The sequence below is a fragment of the Chaetodon auriga genome, chromosome 3, assembly GCF_051107435.1.
Source record: "Chaetodon auriga isolate fChaAug3 chromosome 3, fChaAug3.hap1, whole genome shotgun sequence".
NCBI lineage: Eukaryota > Metazoa > Chordata > Actinopteri > Chaetodontiformes > Chaetodontidae > Chaetodon > Chaetodon auriga.
The window spans coordinates 18,343,414-18,366,495 of NC_135076.1; the positions used below are offsets into that span (position 1 = coordinate 18,343,414).

The window sequence follows — 23,082 nt, forward strand, 5'->3', positions numbered from 1 at the left end:
AAATTTTCTGGTTCCAGCTTCTTACGTGTGAACATTTGCTGATTGAATACAAGTAGTAAAGAATCATAAGCTGCAGCTTGTTTAACAGTTTTTGTATCGAACAAGAGGCTGCTGCCGATGCTATGAGGCTTTCAGACATAACTGTCTGTGTTTGGAGGTGAAGTAGTTCCAGCAAACGTGACAAAAGCCACTTTGTGAACACATAACCTTGTTCCTGACATCTAACTTCCTTCGGTTCGTGCTGACCAAGTGGATTCTCCGACCGCTGTAAAGATAAAGTGAGACTTCTAGCAGCTTTTTTTTCTGAAGGAAAGGTTTGACTTCCTCTTTCGGACAGCTCTATCTCTGTCACCATGTCCTGAACTTCAGGACCCTTCAGTAAACCCAGCCTCTGCCCCGTTACACACCGGCTCCATCATGTGTGTTCACCCCTGGTCTGTGTGCAAGACACTTAACCCTGGTCTCACATCCCAGAGAGCCTTGTTTTCCAACACATGGACCACAACACACTTATCTATCAACTGATTAGCCTGTCAAGGTCACCTCTGCTGCCCACTGCTCTCTTCCCATGTACAACCTCTTGTCAAAATTTTCTTCAAATCTGAATGTACTGTCTCCATTGTTTCTTCTTCGTCCCCTCTTCTTCGTCTTTCATGAACACACTCGCCTTCTTCTCATTTCCTCTCCTTCTTCCACCTCCGTATTTTTTCTGTTTTTCCCGTGTTCCTCCCCTCCCCTCTATTTGTTCTTTTTCTCACACTGATGGGTGGTTCAGGGGGCCATGAGGCCATGTGCAGGACTAAAGGATTAGCTCTATCATTGATAAGGAACTGGGGAGGAGCGTCGCATGGTGAGCTTGAACCTGAACGCCCTTCCTGAGAGGATGTGTCAGTGACAGCTTTATCCACATACTGTCTGATTGACGGCTAAAGCAGCATATCCAGACACAGAGGCGCAGTAAATACATTGGACAGTCAAGGTCAGGTCAATGTCACAGCCCCCCGAGCAGCGAGGGCTCGGGGGAAAAGGGGTGTCAGCTCCAGGAAGATAGTATGTGCAGCACAACATCAAAGTATGGCTCTCACACTTCCCCTCACACTGGGAATACGGGGACACCGTTGTTTTGTTGCTTCCTTTCACACGTAAAGGCGTGCACGTGCAGGCACACATGCGGGGATAGCGAACATGCAAACCGCTCAGTTCTTGGAAACATTTCCGCTGGAGAAAGTAGAGAGAGAAGCGGCTGAACTCTGCTACAGTAACAAAGGTTTCATTTGCTTATAGAGGCTTCTGCTGGTGCAGATTTGTCTTAGAATATGGAAAGTAAACCTGAGCAGCACAACATCCATGAAACTGTAAACTGTAATGCTTGACTTTGTTTTTTTAGTTCTAACAGGAGGCATTTGTTATCACTGACTCTGGACAGCAGGACCAGGAGGATTGAGGATTTTCAGCACACTGGAAAAAATGCTGATCTCACTGACCTCATGTAGGGTTTAGGACTGAAAATCAGAACGAAAAACTAAAAATTAAAAGCAAACTTTCAGACTTTAGATCTTCATCAGTGCAAAAGTAAATAAATAAAAAGTAGGAAGGCTGAAAGTTTTACCTTTTAAATGAAACACTTGAATTGGACCTCCATGTGCAGAGCTTTTTGGTCTTCCTCTGGCATCGCAGCGCTGTGTCGTGAGGGTGGCGATGTTCTAAAAGAAATAAAATAAATGAAAACAAACAGGAACAAACACCTCTGCCAGCAGAATTTCTCTGCGCCTTCCCTTGTTTTAGAAACTTTCAAGAAATGAGTGAAACAAGTCAGAATAAGGCAGGCGACAACATTAGTTTCACTGCTGCATCACCTGATTCAACAAAACTGAGTTATTAAAAACATCAAATTTTGTGCAATGATTTTACCCTGCTGCTTTTTTTTCATTTGTTTTAATAAAATATAATCATTGGTTCAATGAAGACTTTTTTGCAGTGTTCTGGGGGCCTCTTTTCTTTGCATCCATTGAGATGGATGTCCTTGGCTGTAGATGCAGTCGTGTCATTCTGTAAAATGTGTTGTTAGTAGTTTTTCTTTAACCACACGTGAAATCGTCCACACTGTGACCACTTGTGAGTGCAGATCAGAGCGGGGATAAAAATTCCCAGGATTCCAGTGACACAGGGACCTGACAATGACCCTCTGTGTCCTCCCTAAATGGATATACCCAACGCTCTGAGGGGTTAAATATCTATTAAAGTTTGCAAATCATTTAATGAATGAAAAGAAAAGAGTATCTGTTCTTTATGTAAAAATTCGTTTTGCCATGAATTTCATGTGCCAAGATTTTATTTGATTAAATTAGAAATGAATGGCGGTTCAAAGAGGGCAAATTTCTCATAACAGAACTGATGTTGCTGGGTGTAGATATGTGGGTGGATGTTGAATGCACATTGTTGGATATGCAAATCAAATTTCTGTTTCCCACTCCTCCTCTGGATCGTTTTCAGCTCATCGACCATTTCACATTTAACGGTGCACAATTTCGGCCTGCTTTTCATGTCATAACGTGAGTGTTACGGAGTGGCAGCGGTTTACAAGCACTCCGACATGGCTGTAAACATTTACTGGACACATATAGCACATTAACAATACACCAGCAATTTAATAACTGCTTGTGCTTTCCTGACCTCTGACCTGGATGGGAAATTATTTGAAAAAAACTGTGGATTAAACCTAGTGTCTTATAAATGTACACACATGCTGAAATGCATTTGCTCTCGAGTAAATAACAAAGATGCTTTCCTTTAAAATGTCTGCACAAAAATAAACCTGAGAGTCTCATGCAGGTCAGAGTGCAACGTATTTTCTCTCTGACACACACAGATCGACTGAGACCAAATAAGAGAATGGGGAAACACTTAATTACTTCCTGAGAGCGAGGCGCAGTTGTGGGATAAATGCAGCAGCATTGTACTAGTGTTTACAGAGGAAACAGACCCAGCCGCACACCACCCATCCTGGGTGGTGCAAACACCACATCCAAGGTGAGAACTACTTCTTCTGAGAAGATCAAAGACAGAGTGAAAGCGTTCATGACACCACAGGGGAACAAGAGACTAACTGCTGCTCTTCAGCAACCTGGCCCAACGTCTGCAGAGCTACTTCCCGCCTGCAAACCGTCTCTTCCCCAAGCTAAATTAGCAGCAACATGGTCGCCAAACAAACTGTCAAAATCCTTGATTAGTTTCCTCTTCCGTCTGCCTTTCACTATTGTTATTGACCCTGTGGAATGAGGCACTGGCCCCAGGCCCTTGTCAGTTGTTTGACAGAGAGGTTTAGGTGTGTGTGTGTGTGTGTGTGTGTGTAGCTCGTTCTTTTCCATCCCAGAGGAGCAGAGGTGGGGACGCCAGACATCAAGGCTTTAACTATTCCCTCTTCCCAAGTCCTATTTGCAGCCACAGCCCTGAGGCATGCTACTTTAACATCCTGTGACTCAGGCCCGAGTGACCACAGCGCTGCTCCGTGACCCCGGGGGCCAGCGCTCTGCGAGCTGAGGATGGGAGGAACCGGGGGGGCCGTGTTGTGTCTTGAAACTTCCCACAATAATAAAAACAGTGTTTGTTTATGTTCTCACAAGGAGAGGGATGGGGAAGTTGGGGATCAGGGAAGCTGGATGAGTGTAAAAGTTCAGCGAGGGGTCTGGGAGTCAACAAACAAACTGTGGTTTTAGACTTACGCAAGCTGGAACTATTGCTATGTAATGTCGTTTACTTGACAGAGTGCAAGTGTGTGTGTGATGATTGCATGCCTGAACGAGGCTGCCTGTGTGAGAGTACAGTGTGTCTAGTCACTATAAATAACCCCAGTTTGAAAACATGAGAGGAAAATAGCCCAAATTAGGACATAAATATTCAAGAATGTGTACAGAAATAACCAATCCCATCAAGTATGCAGGCTAAGATTAGACAGGTGATGCTTCGGAACATGCTGTAACTGTATCAGCAGCACATGTCCCTGCATTTAGCAAATGTTGATGTGTCCACTTGGTTTCATTGTTTTTGTCGGGGTTGGTCAAAGGTTTACATACACTTACAATTTACAGTGCCATATACTGTGAACGCTGGCGCCATAGACAGTTTTCTGTGCCTGTGTGAATAGAGATGCATGATTTAGACTGAGCCACAAACATCACAGTGAAAGTCCAAACAGCTCAGTATAGCTGTGTGAAAGTGCTTAACAGATTTAGATTTGTCAGGAAGGCCCAAAGATGAACAATGCAAACAAGTGTTTGTAAGTACAAAGCTCTGGGAGCAATGGTCTCTTTGCCAAGGTCTGACAGGAAACTGTCTCACTTTACTGAGAGACAGCTGGTCAGATGTAATGCAAGACTCACCAAAAACATGTCTGCAATGATGTAGAAGCCTCTGGAAGACAGTCCTCAGTCAAGTGAGTTCAGCCAGCACCTTGAGGCGCTTGTTGCTGATCACACGGACAGACAGGACACAGCAGCAGTCAGCGGTGCCTTGAGCTAAATGCTAACCTCAACATGCTAAGGACAGTGATAGCATGCTGAGGTATCATGTTTACCACGTTCACCACCTTGGTTTAGCATGTTAGCATGCTAGCATTTGCAACACAGCCCTCAACACAAAGTCCAGCTGAGGCTGCTGGAACTTCATTACTTTTGCCTGATGACAGAAATTCACCAAAGTTATTAGAATTCATTCTGAGGGTGACATAAATTAAAATCTTTACAAAATGTCATGGTGAGCCATCCACTAAAAACCACAAATGTCAAACTCACAGTGGAGGAAGAGGAAAAGCCACGAGATCATTAGAAAACATCGTCTGAGTTACTTGGTCAGGATGACTGGAGGTATGTTTGGAGGAGAAGGGGTGAGGCATTCAAGAGCATGGCGTCTCCTGTCAGACTTGATGGTGGTGGAGGTATCATGCTCTGAGCCTGTTTTTCTGCCAGTGGAGCTGCTGCATTGCAGAAAGTGGACACAGTAATGAGGAAGGAAGATTACCTCAGAATTCTGGTTTTGGGATGTCTGAATGAAGCCAACATTAAGATTTTGAAGTGGTCCTGACCTCAACCCGACTGAAAATATGTGGACTGCCATGAAGAGATGAATCCATGCAGGAAACCAACGCATTTGCTTGAACTCCACCAACACCAAAAGTTACTGAGCGAGGGCTGAAAGACATGCAACCAAATGTGATTCTGTGACATCTTCAAAAAGCTGCAGAAGTAATCACCATCTCAAAACACTGACATAACAAACATGTCCCTTATGAGTACATGTAAATGTGTGATTGCAGTGTTTTTTCGTGTTGAGCCATGAGGATTTTCTGTGTGTTTGGAGCTGTCCAGTTGATAAGGATCGCTGGTGTATTTGAGCATCCCTGAACCATGAACCAGCTCTTCCACATCCAATCACCTGCCTGGAGCTCAGACAACAGGAAGATCAGAGCTTTAGAGAGAAGACAATGAGAAGAGGCTCAAAATCAAATGTTTCCTTTAGCAACAGCACAGTTAGCATTTATCTCCTAAATTACCCACCGACTTGAAGCAGTCATGGACGGGGTTTAACCACAAGAGCTCTGAGCTACCATATAAAGAAACACTGAGTTTAAGCATTATGACTGCAGGTCAAGGCTTCTCACCTTCTCCCTGGGCTTGTGATGTTTTATTCAGTGGTAACATTTCTCTTGTTGAGCTGCGGTGTGAGATGGATCGGGGGGAGAAACAGGGGAGAGTGATGGGGCATAGGGAGAGGTGAAGAGGTAAAAGTGGGAAAGAAGCCGGCGTTGCAGGTAAATAACTGAAAAGTTGAGGAGACGTGGTCGGAAAGATGAGAGAGAATACAGCATCAGCGGCTGTTACTGCAGCAGCGGTCGAGGCCAGCGTGACATTCACTGAGAAGCACAATTTAAACAGCGGCTGAGCAGAAAAACCCCAAAAGACACCGCAGAGCATCTTCACCATCTCACTTGGACTGACTCTGCTTTGACACCTGACCAGCTGAGCGGCCAATGGTAATAGCAGAAAATGTAGCATTTTTATTTCAAGCATTTTATTCAGCAGCGATAGTAGAGAGAGGATAGAACAATGAGGAGAGGCAGGAGGGAAGACGTGCAGCAAAGTTTACGAGCTGCATGTGAACCGCAGGCATTTTCTGCACTCTTTTGATTTGTTTATATGTATAACCGGTCAATAAATTATGATGTATTATTATTATATATATATATATATAAGCTTTCAGTTCCTGTTTTACAGAGATAAATAATTGTGCGTCATTTGTACGAGGTGATATGTCGCCAAGCTATTGTACGAACATATATTATTCACTCAGTTTTTTAACAATTGTATCAGTAATTCTGTTATACTTCAGTTGTTTCCAATAGTATGACAGCATTTCTCCAGACAAAACGTGACATATTTGACATTGTACAGTGCAGCAAAAGCACACATTCAACAGAAACCACAGTGCAGGGACTTAACAACAGCAGAGGATCCTGTAAGTCAAACGTCCTCACCCTGCAGGAGGAGTGAGGCCATTCATTCATTCATTCATTCATTCATGAATGGCTTTGCATTGCACTAAAGCACAATGCTGTGAGCACAGGATTGAGCCTGTTGCACAGAAACCATCCACTCCACATCCCCCTGATCGAACGCTGTATTGCTGGTCTCCAGTGGCCCACGAGCTCTTTCACAAGCAGGAGAAGAGCTTGTCTATCAGTGAAGATGCTCACTCTTGTAAGCATCGTCTTCCTCGTCTTCCCCTCTGAGACATCCAGTCATTTAACAAGGCAGAAGAAACAGAGAAAAAAATCAATAGCCGAGCACAAAGAGCTGAAGTCAGTCTGACAAGCAAACAAGCAGCATCGCTATTGATCTGGATTGGTTGGAATATGATGGATCGAAGTGGATCGCAACGTCTACTCTGCTTTTGTGTAGGCAGGATTAGAGCACACACAAAACTGATATGAAAACTGAAAATATGACCGAACACAAGATGTTAAATTCACAAAGTAGAGTCCACTGCAAGCGAGCATTTTGAAAAAAGGAGGATCTCCGTGATTTAAATTGTACCGTTTACTGTTTGGGCTGCGCTGACAAAGTAACATGTTGCTGAAAACCTTGGAGAACAATTTTGCCAAAATGTTGCACTTTCGTATTTGCAATTAATCACAGACCATCTGGCGGGCCTTGACATACCAACTCAGCGGACAAAACGTGATAAATGACGTTGAAACTAACCTTGAAAGAAACCTTGGTCTCAAACATCCTCACAAATAACAGCACAGCCAAGGATTCATCCCTTTTATCAACACCACAGGACACGAATTGGAGTATCTTCATATTGAACTCAAAAGCAGTTTCACTTGTTTGGGGTAAATTTTGAAACTAGAGAGAAACCTGGTAGCAAAAACAGAAAGATTATCCACACACACACACACACACACACACACACACACACACACACATGCACACACATACACATGCATACACGTCTCTAATCTGCTTCCCTGAGGAGCCTCCCTTGTTCCAGGAGGGGCCCTGCACCTGCTGTGGCAGCTCGGGGCCTCCTGGGTAGAATGCTGTGGGGGTCTGGAGAGGTCCTATGCACCACCCTCCCCCCCACCCCCCCGAGTCTTGCCTCAGCTGGAGGGCCCCGCTCCTGCTTCATACTGTCTGCAGCACCTTCACGTCCTTGACAGTTTTACCCTTGAGGCCTCCTCCTCATGTGAGCAGTGATTCTCAGCCAAAGGTTCAGTCTACTCACAGAAAACTGCTGCATCCAACCCACCTACGCCCTCTCACCTCCATCCTGACTCTGGTTTTAAACACCAGCTTAAAGGAATGGCTCGACATCCTGGGAGATGCACTTATTAGTTTTCTTCTCGAGATTTACACGAGAGGATCGATACCACCGTCAAGTCAATATGAAGGTAAAGCCAGTAGCCGGCAAGCTTAGCTTTGCATGAAGATTGGAAACAGGGGGAAAAGGCTAGCCTGGCTCTTAAAGCAGGGCTGCATTTAATGATTATTTTCTTTATTGATTAATATTGTCATGGGCGGCATGGTGGTGCAGCAGGTAGTGCACGTACCTCACAGAAAGAAGGTCGCCGGTTCGATCCCTGGGTCGGGCAGGACCTTTCTGTGTGAAGTTTGCATGTTCTTCCCGTGCATGCGTGGCTTCTCTCCGGGCACTCCGGCTTCCTCCCACAGACCAAAAATATGCTCATTAGGTTAATTGGTGACTCTAAATTGTCCTTAGGTGTGAGTGTGAACATGAATGGTTGTCTGTCTCTATATGTCGGCCTGCAATCGACTGGCGACCAGTTCAGGGTGTACCCTGCCTCTGGCCCGTTGACAGCTGGGATAGGAACCAGCCCCCCCTGCAACCCGAAAGGGATAGTTGGTATAGAAAATGGATGGATGGATGGATTAATATTATCATTTCTTTTAATTAATTAATTGTTAATCTATAATGGCTCAGAAAAAAAGTGAAAAATGTGACTCACATGTTCCTGGAGACCAAGGTGACGCCTTTAGATTAGTCATTTCATCAGACTAACTATCAAAACCCAAGAGCCAGGCTAACTGTTTCCCCCTATTTCCAGTCTTTATGCTAAGCTAAGCTAACGGGCTCCAGCTACATATTTACCTCACAGACATGAGAGCGTCATCACTCTTCTCATTTAACTCTCTGCAAGAAAGCAAATGTGCATATTCCCCAAAATGTCCAACTATTGCTTTAAGTCTGCTGCTCTTCTGGCCAAATAAGAGGCAGACAAGCTCGTCTTCACAGCATCAGGCCAAAAAGCCTCCTGTAGTACCAGCAGCAGCTGCGACCTTCAGTCCTGCCCACTGGGAGATCCTGAATCACGGAAAGGTGAGGGGGCAAAGAACCAAGAAATTAAGCCTCTCAGCAGCAGCACTACCTGGGCTCCATACATCAAAGGCTGAGCAGAAGCCAGCAGGGAGGTTTTTTCTTCCACTGGGACTCTTTCAGCGCCGCGCAGACTGACAAATATGCTGAAAGGTTCAGTGCATTAACCCACATGTTGACACTAGGCTGCAAATACAGAGTGATAGAGGGGCAATAGGGGGCTGCAGGGAATGACATACGGCTCAGGTCTTTGGGGTTCAATAAACACACAGTACATGCACCGGCGAAAACACACAGCGGCATGTACAGGCACAGCAATCATATAGCAGTGGAAGTGCTGTTACGGCTGGTTGGTTTATCTGTTATTTACTTCTTGGAGGATAATTCTCTGAAATCACACTGGATCCTCAGCTGTCACACACACTGTAAGAGAGGTGAAAGTGGTCCTTCTGGGTGCTTCAGCTACTTCAACCGTTCAGTCAGAGAGCTGCCACAACACAGCTGTACGTGTGTGTGTGTGAGCTTTGAGAGGAACCCTCATTAGACTGTTCAGACTGAGGAAGAGCCACAGACACAACATAACCACACAGACAGACAGAGATACAGACACACACACACGGGAGGGGGCTCCTGTTGAGGGAAACAGTAACGGCAAAATGAAAACAGAGAAACTTCCACAGCACCTGTGCCGACATGAGAGAAGAAGAGATTGAGATCAGCGGCGGTGCAGCTCGGATCAGCAGCTCGAAGCATCAATAGTGGTCTGTGAATAAAGGTTCGCTGCACCAGAATTGGTTTACTGCTAACGTTAATAACATGCAATCCATGTGTTTTTGTGGAGGACAGAGTGATAAAAACTTCTATTTAGATCCATGACTGATCAAAGAAAAAGAAAAACTGGAGACTGAGAAAACTAAAAACTGGAAAATGAAACCATAAAAACAACCAGTCAATAAAAAGATCAGTGAGTTTATTGGCTCATGGAGATTTAAGTGTAAAATGTATGAATTCGGAGCCATTGCAAACCGTGCCTCAGTGACTGAGAGCAAAGACAGAAGCAGATCAGTTCTGTTTTCCATGAATGGGAGTATGTGTGTGCAAGGGTTAGTACAGTGACTCACATTATAAGCTTAATAAGTGCAGCCTTTTACGCTCCCATTAGGTCATTAACATTACAGCACCTTCAAAACTTTGGCAGGAAGAACAAAAAAAAAAAGAAAAGCCCTCTTTACCCTTTTGCTCCCTCAAGGAAGTACATGGAAAAAAGAAAAAAGAAAATGAAAGAAAAATCTCCTTCATCTCTGTAGGCAACCCAAATCCTCCTGTAGCTGCAGCCAAAAACTAAATTAAAAAGACTGGAGAGTTGTGGTGTTTAACAGGCGCAGCGCAGCGCTGAGAGGGGATGGATGTTCTCTCATGCTTAACAATTTGTTCCTCTGCTCTCTGCTGTTTAGAAGGATCAAACCAATTAAAACCCAAACTACCACACACACGCACATTAGTTCACTATCTAATAACTCAACTACACCTGTAAGAGTGTGTGTTACTGGCAGCAGCAAAAAGCTGCTTGTTGTCTGGAAGAACCCGCATCCAGCATGTATCTCAAAGATGTTGATTACTTTCATGTTGGAAATGATGAAGCACATGTTCCAAAAAAGCTGGGACGCTTTGTGAAACATAGATAAAACCGAATGTCATCACTTCCTAACCCTTTCTGACATAAACTCAACTGAAAACAGCACAAAGACGATATATACTTAATGTCTGACCTCATCAGCTTCATTGATTTTTATAAATATCTGCTTATTCTGAATTTAATGCAGCAACACATTTCAAACAAGTTTGGACAGGAGCAGCTAAAGACTGGAAAAGTTGTGGAATGCTCCAAAAACACGATTGAATAATGGTTGTTACTACATGGGCTCAGGAACACTTTGTAAAACTGTTGTCAGTAAACACAGTTTGTTTGCAGATGATTGCGTTCAGTTTTGATTTATTCATGGAGTCCCAACTTTTTTGGAATCAGGGTTGTACATGTTCACGCAGGTGTGTGCACTATTTGTCTTGATGTAAATTCTGTTTATTTCTCTTGTTGCATGTTAAGGTGTTGACTAAATATGTGTGTCTGGAGAGTCTGAAGACCATAAGTTATAACTAATGTAGTTATCTTCTGTAGTTGTATTAGATTAGAATAGATGCATTACTGTGTTGGTAGTTTTAACTATGTTTGGTAGTTTGGATACTTCAATCTATTTATGTGCAACATCATCATCAGTGAGTGACTACATGTAACTATAAGTGTTGAATAAATGTAGAGTAAAAAAATTAAAATGATTTAAGTGGAAATATTCAAGTAAAGTACAACTGTGCCTCAAAACTGCAGTTAAACACAGTATTTGAGTAAAAGTCCTTAATTGTCTTCTTTGGTTACAGCTGATGAGCCCTTCATACCACACAATGAAATTTTTTGGTGCAGAGCGTCAAACTCTATTTTCAGAGCGTCCCTGTGGGAAACGAGCGCAGGAAGGAATTCATTCAGGTTTCCTGGGTCAGAGGTCAAAAGTGCCATGAATGAGCGCCACACATCTTGAGGCATTTGCTGAATCTGGGAACGTAACACATGCCAGACTCTGGAGTCTGTGCAGGAAACTAAAAGGACACGGTCTCTTTCGGCTGATGGGATAATACGACCATAATGAACACGGGAAACCACACCGGCGTTGAAGTCATGAACTGTAGCATCAGTTCAAAAGCAGAGCTGCAGCCTCAGAGATCACGCAGGCCTGAGAATGGAGGCGCAAACAGCTGTGATTAAACTGAGGGATGACGATCCTCTGCAGTGACACAACCTCATTTGGTCTCCTGGTGGCCCGCATACCTCGGCTTCCAGCAGGCCAAATACCCCCCAGGGATCCTAAAATACACGGTAGGCCAGGTCTCGGCCCAGCCAGCCAGCCAGCCATGAGGTGGGGCAGCAGCCAGGCAGAGGGGGAGAGAGGAAGGGCCAGGGGGCAGAGCTGCAAGCCTGGGCAAGCCAGCCAGCTCCACGGGCCTCAGATGACAGTCAGACCGACAACACAGCAGGAATGTTAACCTGTTAAAAGCTTTTCTCAGCGTGTCCTCTCGCATCGAAAGTACAGTTTCGGAGCAGCGATTGCCAAATGTCATCGAGCTAAATGAGGCTGGAACAAAAGCGGACAAACGCACAGAGTCACATATGGTCGCTGTGTGCTTTTTCTGTGGCCAACTGCCTTTATTTAGCCGTACTTTAATGCTCAGATCACTTCTAAATGAGTGGTGGGGTTAATTTAGGCTTCATGGCTTGATCAGGCCATCGGGGTCATGGAGGTCATTCTACGCTCATATTCAGAGGATATGAGTGCCACACACTGGCCACGTGAAGTCACTGCATCAGTCATGCTCTAAACAACAGAGGGCGCAGTTTGGCATTTTAGTGAACGAGGAGGAGGTCACACACAGCTCCCACAACACACATACAGCACTCACAACTATTAAGCCAAAACAATTAAAGAAGATGGCCGTGATTCAGCTTCTTCATACTTTCTGGAATTGATTACTCGTGATCCTAAACACACGCAGCTGCTGCCGCCGTCAATGATGTGAGCGGCTCTGTGGGGTTACAGTCGTGACAGTGATGAAAAACAAACTCTTACTTCATCAGCAGCCTCATCACCAGCATGACAAATATCATCCACTGAATCATCTGCCAAAACATACAGACTCATCACAAATAAACAGAACTGAAGATATTGGACATATGAGGACCGAAAAAAGACATGTGGCAGCATGAAGCTGGGCGAGTCTGCAAACACTGATGTTTGAAATCTGGTTTGTAATCTGTCATAATGTTTCATTTTAGTTTCAATTGGTAGCACTTCACTTTAACCCCTTTATTTAGCATCTATGAGCCCTAGAGAAACATTTAATAAATAACAACACACTTTAAAGTAGTCGGAAACTGACATCAGACGATTGCCGATGGGCTCCTAGACTGCATTTCGGCTTGTGTGTTCAGCCTCTTTTGATCTCTACATGCACTGTTTACCTTCATGTCTTCACAGTAGCAGTTACAGAAAATACTGCTCACTTAATCATGTCATTATAGTGCGTTATAAACCATCTATTAAACATGTGTATAGTGCTTATAAATGCTAAAGAGGGGCAGTTAAAGTAAAGGTTTGAGTATTTGTACGTCCAGCCAAATCATAAGCCAGATTTTTTATATTCAGCATTCAATTAATTCAATATAGTGTTGAAATTGTGGCAAATAAAATAATTGGAGATGGAGGACGGTTCATGAGCTCTTTCAGATGTGGAAAAGAAAAAAAAATTCTACAAACGATGACTTTGGTCACACTAAATGACAAAGCACATACATGTAGTGAACGGCTGCTCGCCGACCTGATGAGGGATTCAAATAATTAAGGCTCAGTCCCTGCCGTCTGGGCGTTAAGACAAGAAGCTCCTCGTCTCCTTTCATGTTCTGCTCTGTTTAAAAAAAGGAATACTGATGCTTCAAACCATATTTTTTTAAACGGTCAGCTTCAAAAGTGCAAGTGTTTCGGTCCATCGAACGGAGGCGCTCTGCTTCTGACCACTGTGATCTGTGTCACTCACACAGACATGCTGTATAGATCTATGAGGCCTGTGTAAACACAGGAGGATGGAGGACTAAGAGTTCAGGACTGTGGGCGCTCATCATCGGAGTCTGGGGAAGATTCTGATGAAGAGGATCATGCTGATGAAGGTGAAGGAGACCAGGATGAGCATCAGCCACAGCAGCCAGTTGACGGACTTCTTGGTGTGCTGCTCCAACCGCTCCGACTCCGTCTTCAGCTTCTCAAAGTTCAGGTCTGCCTGACGCATCGACTGGCTCAGAGTCTGCGAGGGACAGGAACAGGCAGCTGATGACGTACACGTGGAGATACACAGACTGGTTTTCATGCAGAGGGTTTGCGGGTTGGCTGTGAATATTATTTGTCTAATGCTTCCCACCTGTGGACAGAATTAGCTCAGACGTGGCACCACGAGGAGGAAAATGTTTAAAGAGACAGGAACAGAAAATAAAGATCTGAAACCTAAAAACCTGTTTGGTCTGTTAATGGTAGAGTCTGACATGCAGGTGAGGAATGAAAGAAATGATCCATCGACAGACCCACCACCCAGTCGCATGCTTCCACCTCACCTGGCCTTCATCATTAACAGTCACCTGGAACTTTTTAACAAAACATCCTCTTTGATGTGATGATAATAAGAACAACAGTGGCTCATCACACAGCAGAAGCTTGTAAACATCTGTTCCTCTGCCTGGACGATGGATTAACCATTAGTTCCCATAAACAAGCTTATTTACCGTCTTATCTCATCTATTCTCTTCTCTGTTGAACTTGGGGTCTATAAATGAAACGGTGCTGAAGACAGACAGGGTGTCCTTACTCTGGCTGGTGACATTTATTCTTTGCGGGTAAACGTTTCACATTTCAACCCTGATGCTGTAAAGTGTCTATCCAGCTACCTGGTTGTCCTGTTTGATGATGTTCTGTGCCGCCAGGGTGTTGTTCTTCAAATTTCTGGCCAGGTTCAGCATGTCCTCCGCCAGCTTCTCCTGCAGGTTGTGGTGGTGCTGCAGGACGGCCTCCAGCTCTGCAGCAGACTGACGCTCATCCAGAGGAAGACCTCTGCACAGAAAGTCTGATTAACATTTTTATCTTACTGCAGGCACCGAGCCGAGGCTCTTATCCACTGCCATTAAAAAAAAGGGAGAAATGTTCCTGGGGTGGTCGCCTTTTTAAAGCATTTAGCAGTGATCATGATGTAATGACACACAGACACAGATGAAGACGGTGAAGCCTGATGTTTACAGAAGCCATCACTGGTTGTTACAGTCTTATATCTAGATAAATGCAGTGTAATGGACAAGAAACCAGAAAAACTGGACAGCTTTACCTTCTGTTCCGCAAGTCTGTTTCCGATGTGCCTATAGAGAGGAAAGGAGAACACCACCGTCCTAAAATATCACTCTCAATCAGAGGACTAGCATGTTTAAACGCACAATATGTAACATTTCCATGATAAAATGTCTAAAAACAACTAGATCTGTGTTATATATGTTGTTGGGTTGTGTACTTGCATCATCTCAAATGTTTCCAACAATGTTCAAACCCAGAGAAATACATTTTATTCAAGTGTGTTTCATTTGGTCGCCCCACGAAACACCAGATTATATGTCAGAGAGGCAAATGTGACCAAACATAACATGAATAAAACTGTAATACATGACCTCGTCTGTGAACGTTACTTCACGACGCCATCAAACTACCTTTTGTTTCCATCGTGTTGACTGACAGACCACTAGAGGCAAAAATGACATACTGTGCATTCATCGTGAAAATAGCATTTTTTAATCCAGATACTGAGTTTAAGATGCCTCTGAATTCCAAAATATCTCTTACCTTTCCCTGACAACCCCTGTAAAACACAAAAGAAGAAAATGTTTTCAGTCTCAGACTCAGTAGTGCAACTGTGAGCAAACCAATGCAGATGTTCTTCATCAGCTTTCATTTCTACGGCGTGGTGACGATCAGGAGTGAACTGTCTACGTTTCATCTTGACTAGTCTGTGTTTGAGCTCATCCTACCCTGCCAAGCAGCTCGTCCCTCATCTCTCCGGTACACCGGGCCTTCGTCTGCATGTGGACAGTTTTAGTGGCAGGCATCCTCTCATTGGCTATTGTGGGTGTTCGCCCGGGGGCAAGGAACTGATTGGCTAAAGCTTTTTCTGTTGGTGACGACTGTGAACGAGAATAAGGGAGACATGAGACCAGAAAACTGAACAGGAGAAACACTCAAAAGACCAGTCAAAGAAAGTCTGGTTGTTTCATGTTTTTAGGACGTCACAGTTCAGATACTAACAACTAAAAAACACAGAGAATAAACTACTATTTTAAATCCTGATATAAATACTAAAGTGACATTAAACACATCCAATGCGCGACATGGAAAATGATGTTGAAAGTGATGAATTTGTCAAATATTGTCTCTGACCAGTTTCTCTGCCTCTAGAAGTCCTTTCAGAAAATCGACTTTTCTTGTGTATTCAGTCAGCACTTCTGGTGTGGGTTTGCTGAAAAAGACAAAAATCGTTATTAAACAGAATGATCAACAATGCTGCGGTGAACAACGAGACAGACGCTATGTTCAAGAACATCTGAAAGAAACGGGGCGTTTGTGAAATCCCGCATCAGAAGGTCGAGCGGTTTGCTAGTGTTTAAAGGATTTCACAGCATGTGTAAACATGTGCGTACGGCCACTTGTCTGTTACAAATAATAAAAACTATTAAAGCATCAAGATGAGAGTTGAGAGCGATGTTACCTCTGACTTTTCCTCAGAGCCACCAGCATCTCCTCCAGGGCAGCAACATACTAGGAGAGAGAAAACACAAACCTCTGACTATGATATGAAACACAAGAATGAATGAAATGCCCAGCTTTAGTGGAAACTGCTTTGGAGAGGTGCTGAATCACCTCTGTGGTCAATCTGGAGGCTGTAGTTTGAGTGATTCTCATATTTAGTCCACTGGACAAGAGAAACACTAGCGTAAGATAATACAGTTCAATAACAACGCAAACTACAGCCCCCAAAATGACCATGAATGCCTCTCTAAAACGGTTTCACTGCATTAGACTATACTATTGTAAGACAGGTGTACATAATAAACTGGAAACTGAGTTTACATGAAATTGTAGCTGTGGTCTTTTAAACAGTGATTTTAAAGCGGTTTGCAGTTCAAACACACTGCGTAACGTTTAGTATTAACGTTGGTTGAGGAGTAACGGTAACACTTACTTATATCTGCCTACAGTAAGCTAATTTAGCATAGTTGTCAACTGCACACTGGTTAAGTGCTTTAATGTGTCGCAGAGGAAAATATCACTGACCGGGACCAGCTGAGAAAATCCTGTCACTGCTTTCAGTGACGACGTGGCTAACAGACCGAGCTGCAGCTAACAACAACAACAGTCATGCTAACTTGAGCTGATGAAGGTCAGAGAAAAACGGCGCTGAGCGTTAAAAAACACTCCATATTGGTTTCGTCTCACCTTTTCTAATCTCCATTCAGTTTCTCCTCGTTTCTCCGACGCTATAGATTCACAGCGAGACAATAACCGGATAAAATTGATTTCTAATCTGGAAGCCATGTTTGAAGTCAGACACGCCGTCGAGGCATAATGACGTCATCGAGACGTCAGTTTATTCGACGCGGAAGTGGGCGGAGCGTCACGGTAGGCTGGCTAACTAATATTAGCATAAATCTTCAACGAATTAATATTAATCTAAAGATTTTAGCCTATATGTATACATTAATGAGGTTCATAGCGTTGTTGTATACATGTAAATGAAAATTGCCCCGGTAACACATAATTAATTCTCCGTTTTATTGAAAGAAAACTTTTTAAAGTTAACGTAAACAACTAAACTATGACTGTAATGCTCAATGACTGACCCGAGCTCATGTTTTTCTGCTTTTATTCACCACCACATTGAAAGTTAGATTATTTAATGATATATCAATGATATGTTATGTTAAATTTCAGTTATGTATTGCGTGTACGCGTAGGTGAAGCATTTTTTTTTAATTATTTCTTTTGGAAGTACTATTGTACCAATAACTACCTTCCCTGCACACAAGCGATTTCAATCATTTGTCCTTATTAGGCCTCTAATCTGGACTTGTTTTGACTGACAGTTCTCTCATGACACCTCTACCTTTATTGCTGTTATCAGTGAATGAAGTCCAGTGAATCTGAGTAGAGGTTTAATCAGCCTGAGTCATTTAAAACGCGTATGTAAGTATTAAAGATACCTGGGTGTGAAATGAAGAACACACATACCCGACCTGACATTTTGTTAAGCCATTTCCTGCTGGGTATGACCTCATTTCATTATATCAATTAGAAAATGTTTACTTTGGATGGAGTGGGGAAAAAAAAAAGTTGGTGGTGAGTCAGTATGACAAAATGTAAACTGATCACTTATTTTTCTATAAGAGCAGACCTCAGTCCTGAAGAGAGGAATTACCCATGTAGAAATGAAGTTTTTGTGTGTGTGTGTGTGTGTGTGTGTGTGTGTGTGTGTGTGTGTGTGTGTGTGTCCTGTTAAAACACAGCTCTTTACTTACCTTTGAGACAGCCTCAGGTTTATCGAGTCATTGCTGCAACTTCACAGGCGACAGTGAAATTTTTCATTTCAACAACCAAAACTTTAGTTTAGGCCAGAGTTAATATCACAATATCCTTTTTATAAAGAAACACTGTGATGTAAGCTGTCACGATCTGTCACATGAGAAACTTCTGACCACAGACTGAATGTCGAACAGGGAGGACTTTCATCCTGTGGTTATTTCTTTTGATTCAAAGCAACTGTTTGACTTACCAACACTTTCAATAACACCATTTATTCGACTATTAAGGATTTCCTGTGGGACAGAGAAACTTATCCAACTTTCCTCACATGAAACGGAGATGCAGCTGTTTGAAGCTTAAGTAACATTCAGGGGCTGCTCTTCTGGCTAAATCTAAAAATTTAAACACATGCATTCATTTTTCATTAATTTGTAGAAATATTATTGTCTAAATTCATATTTCTTGTCAAAATGTTTGTGTCGATTGGCTGAGTGTGTCTAATTTACGGAGAATTTACGGTGAACTCTTGTAGTTCATAGTTTAGATGAAAACAGTACACAGTCTTTATATTCCTCCCTTAACTTAAAAAAAGAAAATCGCATTTTCTTCATCGTCTGCTTTTACAGTTTTGTCATGCAACACTGAGAAACTTTTTGACCGAGCCTGATGAAAACACACAGCAGCACACTTTACAAGCATCACGTTCTGTATTGTCATGTTAATACTAATAACCATTACAGTTCACGTCATTCAGTCCCAACCATACACTCTCTGTTACACATTACACAACAGAACATCGTCCTCATAATACAGACAAACTAACAGACATCATTCAACAGCAGTCAAAGAGAAACATTAGTATTACATTTCATACAAAGTTGGCCAAATATGTGCTTCAGCAGAACCTGCTCATTGTGTTTACTTTGAATGGCAGGCACGGTACAGCTGAGTGAAGCCAAGTCATTTTTAGGAAAGGGTAAGGTGAGTTCAAGGACTTGAGGGCTTTAAAGACATCGTGGCACGGCTGTTGCATCAAGGCTGGGTTTGTGTTTTTGTTGTTTCAAAAGGAAAAAAGTGGCGTGTGCTGCTCCCATTTCCCTTTACTATGTGAGGAAATGACTTCCTATCTGGGGTTTGCTGTGCAGTAGATAGAGGGTAAAGGTGGAAAGACGGCGTTGTCCATCGCAGCTGATGTGACGAGGCTCCTGTACAACGGTCAGAATATGCATGTTGATGGTAGGTCCTTGTTTCAAACATGTCTCGTGTCGGTTCAGTAAAATTAACACAAAAGTCTCGGACAAAGGTACCCTCTTTTTATCCCAAATAACCATCCCTCCCACCCTCTGCAACACTGTCCATAACATAACATGAGCAATGAAATGAAAGGAATTTCTCAACTCACTGTACATTACCAAGGCACTAGCTAACATTTCTGTGAGCGTGTTTCGCTCATTAGGAGAACTAAGAAATGAAAAGTGCGGCTGGAACCTGCAATATTTCCTTGAATTAGCACAAATGTTTAAAAAAAAAAAACAGGAGAAAGAAAACCTGCTGGTTCATTGTTACGAGGCTGGAGGAAAATGCCTCTGTCCCAACCTAGTCATCAACAGTCACCACAATATATATATTAAAATGATAGAAAAGGTGCTTAGCAACATCCTGTCTGGTTATTTTGACTGTCAGAGGACAACAAGACTTTAGCCACATTTGTAGTTCCTTGATTGGTTCTCACTGATGACAGCAACTCAAACAGCCTCCATTTGTGTCACTCGTTTGTACATCCACTGTTTTCATTCACATGTTCAGGTCATGTTCCTCTGATGTGATTCTTGATTCTTGGCTTTTTTCCATCCATCACTGCCATTTGTGGCAACTGTCTGTCATTTTTATTCATTTCCTGTCGTCTACTCTGAGGTTGCTGTCCATAATCTGCTTCACCATCTTTTCCGTTCTGTCCTGGTCAGACGTCATCATCCATATAAGGTATGTCTGGATCAGAAAAACGTCTCTGGCCTGTCTGTGCTTGCGTATCGTGGTGCTGGTGCTGGGGAGAGGGCGTTACCATGGAGATGGAGGTGGAGGAGGAGGAAGTGGAGGGAGGGCAGGAGGAGAAATGCATCAAGAGGTCACCCTCTGGGCTGTCGATGTAGAGGGACTGGGTGCTGTCTTTACGCCGGCCGGGCTGCTCTCTTCTCCTGACGTAGTTTATCGCTGGATTTCCAGGAGGGGTGTGAGTCTCCGCCGAGCTGGACGCTGCAGACTGGGACAGGACGCCTGGGGGGAGTTTAACTGTGTGTGGGATGACGGGATTGCGACGTTGCAGTGGATGCCTGAAGGAGACGTTGGAGGATTCAGAGGTCGAGGAGGCGCAGCTGAACACAGAGGAGGTGGAGCTAGCAGGGGTGAGGTTGGGCAGCGAGACACGTCCGCCAGGGACCACTCGCTGGGCCAGGTCTGGTGGTTTGGGTGGACAAACTGGCTTGCATCTCCTCAGCTGGGCGCCACCTCGTCCTGGAAGAGATGGAGGTAACAGAAGAGTTGAGGAAGTAGAAGATACACATTTTGCTAAAAGCTACTTTACACGACAATCCTGAAAGGATGAAAACCAATGGAAGATCATGCAACCATGTTATCTACGAAAATGTATGTTCAGTGAGGCACAATTAGGCAAGCATTTGATTGGACACGTGCCAAATGTTCAATTAATTAATTTGGATTATGTTTGAGCATGCTTCTGTGCCGCACATGCATTTACATGCATACATGGGTGTGCAGACGTATGCACACAAACACACACACACACAAAAACACACAAACACGGTTGCTGTTCCTCCAACCTGCTTTGTTACAGAGCAGACGTCACCGCCCATCACCATCACTGGTCCAGACCTGCACCACAAAAGACAGGAAGGGCCCAACCCAGCGGCCCCGTGGTCTGGTCAGAAACCCACAGGGTAGTGAGAGAAACAGGTGGAAGGAAGGAAAGACCGGACTGTCCGTCAATACTGACCTTCAGGCTCTGAGCCGTGAACAGAAGAGCGCTGCTGCTCATCCAGAAGACTCTCGGAGCTCAGAGAGGCTTCAGAGTCCAGGTTCTCCTGGTCCGAACCAGGCTGCTCCATCTCTGGCAGTCGGCAGGCCAGATCCTCTCTATGGAGAAACAGATGACAAGGACATCAAAGGAATGAGCGACTGGAGAGGGATGCTACGCTAAGCTGGACACAGAAGTAACACAGGAAGCATCCTTACTTCTCCTGTTTGATGGACTTGATGCGCTCCACCAAGTTCTTCTCAGCCTCTGTGTCTGAGTCCAGAGGCTCGTTCTCAGGGACCACACTGAGATCAGAACTGACCTTCTCGTGCACCTGCAGAAGAGGCATCACACAATGATACTTCGACCAAATCCACTTAAAAATGTCCGTCATGTAATTACTATATAAATTGAATTATTCATATAATAATTACACAATGAACATAAATGGCCACAAAATACACACTGCACACCCCAAACTGAAACTGACTCCAGATCTTGTTAGTGAGGAAAAGACAAGAGGCCAGATGGTTCATGCATCCGCACATCATCTGTGAAACAGAACTTATCGGTGGGAAAAAATAAATGCTGTGATACAAAAGAAGCGAGTAAACATATTAACATCCACCCTTTCAAACAGTACTGTTGAAAGGGGTTTCCATACGCAAACAGCCAGGACACCACAATCCAGAAACATCCAAAATATAAGTTGACTGTCACAGTTTTGTGGTCCTTTTTCAAAGAAAAATGGAATAACAGAAGAACACACAGAAAAAAAATGCATGATAAACATTAAACTCTGCAAGTCACACTATTGCCTTCAATGTGACACCATCCCAGAACCATCTTGTCCTCTCATGAAGAGAACAAGAATAAAGAATAATGGCAAACAGCGACATGCAAACTACTACCAGTTAGTACGGAAGAGTAAAGGAGAAAAAGGATTAAAAAAAAAAACAAACAAACAAAAAAAAACCAAACTCAAAACAGCCAGAGCGTCACCCACATCTAACATGCCATGCACAGGCACATGGCACCCTACTACACACTACAAATACTAGATCTACTGTACCAGGAGAACTCAGTGATACATACCACCACTCCTTTGTAAGGAGCTGAGAACCTGAGAGGTAAATGCCAGTAGTGCTAAAGAGAGACAAGGAACATCGGCCATGTTACCCATGTGACCTAAGAACAGCATCGTCTGACTCTGGGCTACAATGCTGTAAATGTTACCGACTCGTAAAGCTTTATTGAGTGTGTGATATAATAAGACATAAAAGATCACATTTCTTTCCTTTACGTCCAGGCGTGAAGCTGAACAACAGTCTAAAACTTGACGTTCTTTCCATGGTAATGAGACCTCACTAAATCGAACGCAGGTGATCCAGTGTTCTCACCGTGTTCTGTCTCTTCAGTTTGAGCTGGTTGACAGCCAGAGCCTCGGCGTACTCCAGCTGCTCGATCTCCTCCATCTTCTCGTTGTAGCGCCGGATCTGCTCGTTGATGAGCATCTCCACACACCTACAGGGGGAGGCGGGAACGACAAGCACCGTGCGTGCAGATTTACAGCTTACTCGCGTGTTATGTATGTGATATTAACTATGAACTACAGAATAATGAGGTCACTTATATCATGGAAAAGCAAAAAGTAGATTTTGCTGTGTTTGCTTTGATGACAGTCTTACATGGTGGTCTTGGCGACATCCTTCATGCTGAGCAGCGGGTCAGCGCTGTCCGGGCAGCGCAGGACACACGGGGCAAAGACTATGGCCAACGAGTTGGGAGACATACGGTTGTGAGCCTCCACTTTGCACACCCTGAAAGAGAATACTTGGAGATTAGCATGTAGTTTGCAATCCCGATTCAAAGATGGGACGCTGTGTAAAACATAAACAGATTGCAATCATCGCTCCATCCTTGCTTGTGAATGACTGAGCCTTTCCGGGATGCCCC

At 43.7% G+C, this 23,082-nt stretch overlaps 2 protein-coding genes across 8 annotated transcripts in view; both read right to left on the reverse strand.

Annotated features, from left to right (window-relative positions):
• Nucleotides 1-12,113: 12,113 nt before the first annotated feature.
• use1 (unconventional SNARE in the ER 1 homolog (S. cerevisiae)) lies at nt 12,114-17,137 on the reverse strand. The gene is made up of 8 exons (XM_076727123.1): nt 17,013-17,137; nt 16,285-16,334; nt 15,957-16,035; nt 15,551-15,703; nt 15,366-15,381; nt 14,860-14,890; nt 14,429-14,591; nt 12,114-13,794 (listed from the first exon to the last, which is right to left on the reverse strand). The coding sequence occupies exons 1-8, from the start codon at nt 17,109-17,111 to the stop codon at nt 13,612-13,614; spliced, it is 774 nt and encodes a 257-aa protein (XP_076583238.1). The 5' UTR covers nt 17,112-17,137; the 3' UTR covers nt 12,114-13,611.
• A 1,255-nt stretch (nt 17,138-18,392) lies between these two features.
• Nucleotides 18,393-23,082, reverse strand: part of LOC143318042 (myosin IXB) — a 56,540-nt gene continuing 51,850 nt past the window's right edge. For 3 of the 7 annotated variants that reach the window (XM_076725941.1, XM_076725937.1, XM_076725938.1), the window contains 6 exons: nt 22,815-22,946; nt 22,527-22,650; nt 22,222-22,272; nt 21,345-21,460; nt 21,106-21,245; nt 18,394-20,606 (listed from right to left, as the gene is read on the reverse strand). In XM_076725941.1, coding sequence (XP_076582056.1) covers nt 20,056-20,606; nt 21,106-21,245; nt 21,345-21,460; nt 22,222-22,272; nt 22,527-22,650; nt 22,815-22,946 — 1,114 coding nt within the window. In that variant the 3' untranslated portion in view covers nt 18,394-20,055. Of the gene's footprint in view, nt 20,607-20,932; nt 20,985-21,105; nt 21,246-21,344; nt 21,461-22,221; nt 22,273-22,526; nt 22,651-22,814; nt 22,947-23,082 lie in introns of all 7 variants that reach the window. The other 4 variants (XM_076725940.1, XM_076725944.1, XM_076725942.1 and 1 more) reach the window with 3 other exon arrangements.